Source organism: Setaria viridis, chromosome 6 (assembly GCF_005286985.2).
Source record: "Setaria viridis chromosome 6, Setaria_viridis_v4.0, whole genome shotgun sequence".
Taxonomy (NCBI): domain Eukaryota; kingdom Viridiplantae; phylum Streptophyta; class Magnoliopsida; order Poales; family Poaceae; genus Setaria; species Setaria viridis.
Window position 1 is genome coordinate 28,836,191 of NC_048268.2, and position 4,386 is coordinate 28,840,576.

Below are 4,386 nucleotides of genomic sequence, written 5' to 3' on the forward strand. Positions count from 1 at the left end.
TAGTTTGCGTGCACACATGCTATTGTTTTTGTTTATACTGTATCCTAAAAATAAGCGCCGAGAGAATCATAGGACATTGCCGAATTGGTGTATATCCTCTCTTTTTCAGCCAACTATGTAGCAATTGTGCTTCATATACATATGAATCAAAAGCATACATATATAGGAACCCATACTTCCATTGTCGTTCAAATTCATATTGTTGGCCTTAGCTTTTGCTATTTGCGACCTACCTTGTGAAGGTAGTCTTGCCAAAGCTAAAAGTACACATGAGTGACATGACTACATGATTCATTTCTGAAATCGAGAGAGTCCAACAAGCGAAGAAAGTAGTGCAGTAGTAACGCGTACTCCTGCTCCTGTTTCGGCAAAGCACTAACGCACGCACGCCACGCGACTTTAAATGATGCCGTACAAAAGATGATTCAATACTCGATTTATTATTTTTCCACATCTATCATTTCCAATCGAGTAAAAGGTATGACCGGCCCTCGAGCTGCACATCTAGGACTCTGAACTCTCAAAATGCACGTCCACCTCCTTAAACTTGCTAATCACATCCACTTTCCTAAACTTGCTAATCAGTTCACATGAGATCCAAATCACAGGTATCCACACTAAAACTGCTTGCGTGACATGCTGACTGTGTAATGACGTGAACCTGACGTGTGGGACCTACGTGTCAGTTCCACCATCTCTATGTAGCGAGCCTCGAGTTGCTTCTCCTCGTGGGACGAGGCGGCGACGCGGTGGCCCCAAGCGGAGCATCTCAAGCTCAGCCCCTTCGCCCGTCGCCGCTGCCCAACCTCGCCTCATCCATCTCGCCGCCGGAGAGCACCACCCGTACCCTTCCCATGGTCACTGGCGCCCGCCTCCCCTTCTCAACGGCGGCCCGAAGCGGCGCCGCGGGGGGCGAGCCCCGTGGCCCCGTCTCGGCAGACGACGGTGGCGGCCCGGTGAGGGGTGCACAGCGCCCGCCGTGGCCCTATGCGGGACGACGGCCCGACGCGAGGTGGACGGCAGCAGCAGCTCAGCGCAGGCACCCGGCGGCGGCTGCGGCCCTCTGCGAGTGGAGTGGACGGCCATCTTGTAGCAGCGGCGCGTCCGCCCCGACGCTCGTGTGGGCACGGTGGCGGCGAGGTCGTCGATCTCCTTGAGAGGCACGCAACATGCGCCCTGCCGCGCAAGCGAGGTCGAGATCTGGTTCGGCATGATGCCGCGGCAGCGGCGGCCCCGCAGGCGGCTGGACAGGGCTACGGGCCACCACAGGCCCCTCCGTTCCGTCGCCCGACCTCACCAGCAGCCTCGAGCTCGAGCGCATCCCGGCCGGCGGCCATGGAAGGGGACAAAGAGAGAGGAGAAAGGGATGGGAGAGAGAAAGAAAGAGAAACTACATGTAGGCCCTACTTATCAGGTCCATGCAGTTTAACACAGATTAATGCAGTTTAACACAGATTATGGTGAGATCCACAGATTAATGCAGTTTAACACAGATTATGGTGATTTGGATCTCATGTGAACTGATCAGCAAGTTTATAGATGTGGATGTGTATTTTAGGAGTTTAAGGAACCGGATGACACTCGTTGCAAGTTTAAGGGTTGGGGTACATTTTACTCTTTCCGATCATTCACCGTCCATCGCCAAACAAAAAGAGAGAGAAGGAAAAAAAAACAATGTACACGCACACAATGACACAGCACAAACACACGAGAGAGAGAGAGAGCGCCCGGCCTCCATTCATTTATAACGTGCACAATTAACGTTACATTATTGTCGCCGTGCTGCTCTTTTATGCCGCTGTCGACTCGACCGGCACGGCACGATCGATCGAGCCATGACGACGCGATGCACGCACGCACCCGCGCACGCCATCTAACTTTTCCTCCCACATAAATGTCAAAATAAAATTTCGTCGTGTCCACAGACCACAGGCCCGGCCGCACCATGAATGGTGATGAATACTGTAGAGCTCTTCCCTCTCCTCGATCGATCGAACCCGGCCGGGCCGCGGCGCCTATTTATTGGGCCAGAAAAAAAACTTTGCAATAAGCGAGCATGCAGGAGTACATGTCAAACGGATTTTTAAAACCTTGTTGTTGTCGTGGTACTGCTGCTACAGCAGCAGCAGCAGCAATTTATTGTGATATTAACTTATGCACGAAATCAGTATAGGGTTGTTCATGGTATGCAACTATGCATATGGACTGCACGAAATCAGAGGGTTTTGTTCCTAAAGAAAAAGGACAGAGTTTTGTGCACTGGATTCTCGTACCAGCTATAGTTGTTATTATAGTGCTTTTTTAGGAATATATACTGTAAATGGTTAGTACTATAAGCGTGCATGCATAATTAATTCTATTCAGTAATCCATCTATTCAGTAATCCATCCGAGAGTTATTAGAGGGTACATTGTATTTTTAATATTGGTACTATCTTTCTAAAATTTTCTAAACGAACTGTCTTTCTGGGAAAAGACGGAGGGAGTAATGTCTAGAGTGAAATATAACATAAAAATATTGTATTGTAAAAAAGACCGAAGGAAATTAAAGAGCTCATTTTTATTTTTTTTAATGCCATGTATTCCCTCCATTTTAAATATACGACATTTGACATATATTTAAAAAGGATGGGGTATGCTTTTTACATGATGAATCAAATCAGCTTTATATATATCCGTAGAAAAAATGTACTTGACTACTTGACCACTCAACTTGTAAAACAGTAAATATATGTACTTCATGGACAGAAAAAGAGGAGGGGGGAGAGGCCGGGAGACAGGATATCAATTCATCACTCATGCATAGTGGCCTGACAAAGGCTTGTTCTGTAAATCTCGGCCGGCAAAGCCATCATAGAAACTCAATAATCACATGCAAAAAGGAGGACGCAGGCATACAGGGACACGGGGAGCGTGTGATGAATCGGTACTACTACGTTACAATAATACTCCATTGCAAGAAGAAAAAAAAGGCAATAATAATTCAGGCAAGAGAGACATGATCGATCGAGCTAGCTAGCTAGTCAGAGAAAGAACGAAGAAGATGGGTGCCGCGATTTGCACGCATGGGCTTTGGCAGTTTGGCACCTGCGATTGCGTCGGCTGAGTGAGAGATCTTTGCTTCCACTACCTGGGCGTGGTGCTGGACGCCGAGGACTCCGGCGAGCAGCGGCCATCGTCGCCGCCGCCCCAGCGGGCAGCGGCGCCGGCGCCGCAGCAGAGGCAGCAGCAGCAGCGCTGCACCACGCGGCGGTGGAAGCTGCGGTGGCACCCGCACGCCGCGCAGCGGAGCGCGGCGGTGGTGCCTTCCTCCCCCTCGGCCAGGAACTCGCGGCACCCGTCCACGGCGTGCCCGCCCATGCTCGCCGCGTGGTTCCGCCGGCACTCCCCGTACCGCACGCCGCCGCCGCCGCCCCCGCAGCACCCGCCCGCCAGGAGCGCCTCCGGCGGCGGCGGCGGGTGGCACCTCCTCAGGATCACCATCCTCTTCATCACCACACAGCCAGCTACTAGTCTACTACTGCTGCTACTATTTCTTGATCTCTCTACCCTCTCCTCCTCGTCCTCCTCCTAGACACACACACACACGGGTAGACAACAGCAACAACCTCTCTTCTTGCTTGGCTCTGAATGGTCGAGGGAGAAGAGATAGATTATGAGAGGAGTAATGGCTAGCTAGCAGCCCTGCATCTTGTGGTTTGACGAGTACTAGAGGGCAGGCGAGGGAGATCGAGCAACGGCTGGCTGCCCTAGCTGCAAGCTAGATCAGAGAGCAGACACGCGCAGATATTTATAAGCCCAGCTTGGCGATGGCGCGCGCCCACACACGCCCACCTACACGCACCTAACGCACGCCCGCCAATGGCTTAGGTTGTTGGACATGCTGGGGGGGGGGGGGGGGGGGGGGGGGGGGGGGGGGGGGGGGGTGCGTAAAGCTCCCCACATGCATGACCCTTTCAGTCACGCCTGTCTCTGTGGATGGATTAGCTTTAGCTAGGAGACGACCTCATGGCGCGGGGCTGGCCGAATTGATGGGTCCAGCCAGTTCCACCTCACCCCCCGCGAAACCCAGCTGAGCATGCGTGATAGTACTAATAAGCTACACCTCAGACGTATTTAATTCTTAATTGACGTATAATTATTGTTATTATTGTGGTTGCGTCCATATGCTCTTATGAGTGAACCAAAATGCTTAATAAGAACCAAAATTTGGTTTGGAGGAGTGATTCGGTTTCTGAGCGACAAATTAATTTCTAAGGGTTACTCTCTCTATCCTAAAATATATGCATATGGGCAAGTTGTGTGTAGCAAGAAGTAACCCATTATATTTGAGGGAGGTAATACCCACTAGACAAAAAGAAAATGAGCAAATGGCTCCGCACTGTAA

General features: G+C 51.1%; 1 protein-coding gene across 1 annotated transcript; it reads right to left on the bottom strand.

Annotated features, from left to right (window-relative positions):
- Positions 1 to 1,710: 1,710 nt before the first annotated feature.
- LOC117860026 (mini zinc finger protein 4) lies at positions 1,711 to 3,825 on the bottom strand. Its single transcript, XM_034743234.2, has one exon. The coding sequence runs from the start codon at positions 3,489 to 3,491 to the stop codon at positions 3,126 to 3,128; it is 366 nt and encodes a 121-aa protein (XP_034599125.1). The 5' UTR covers positions 3,492 to 3,825; the 3' UTR covers positions 1,711 to 3,125.
- Between the last annotated feature and the right edge of the window lie 561 nt (positions 3,826 to 4,386).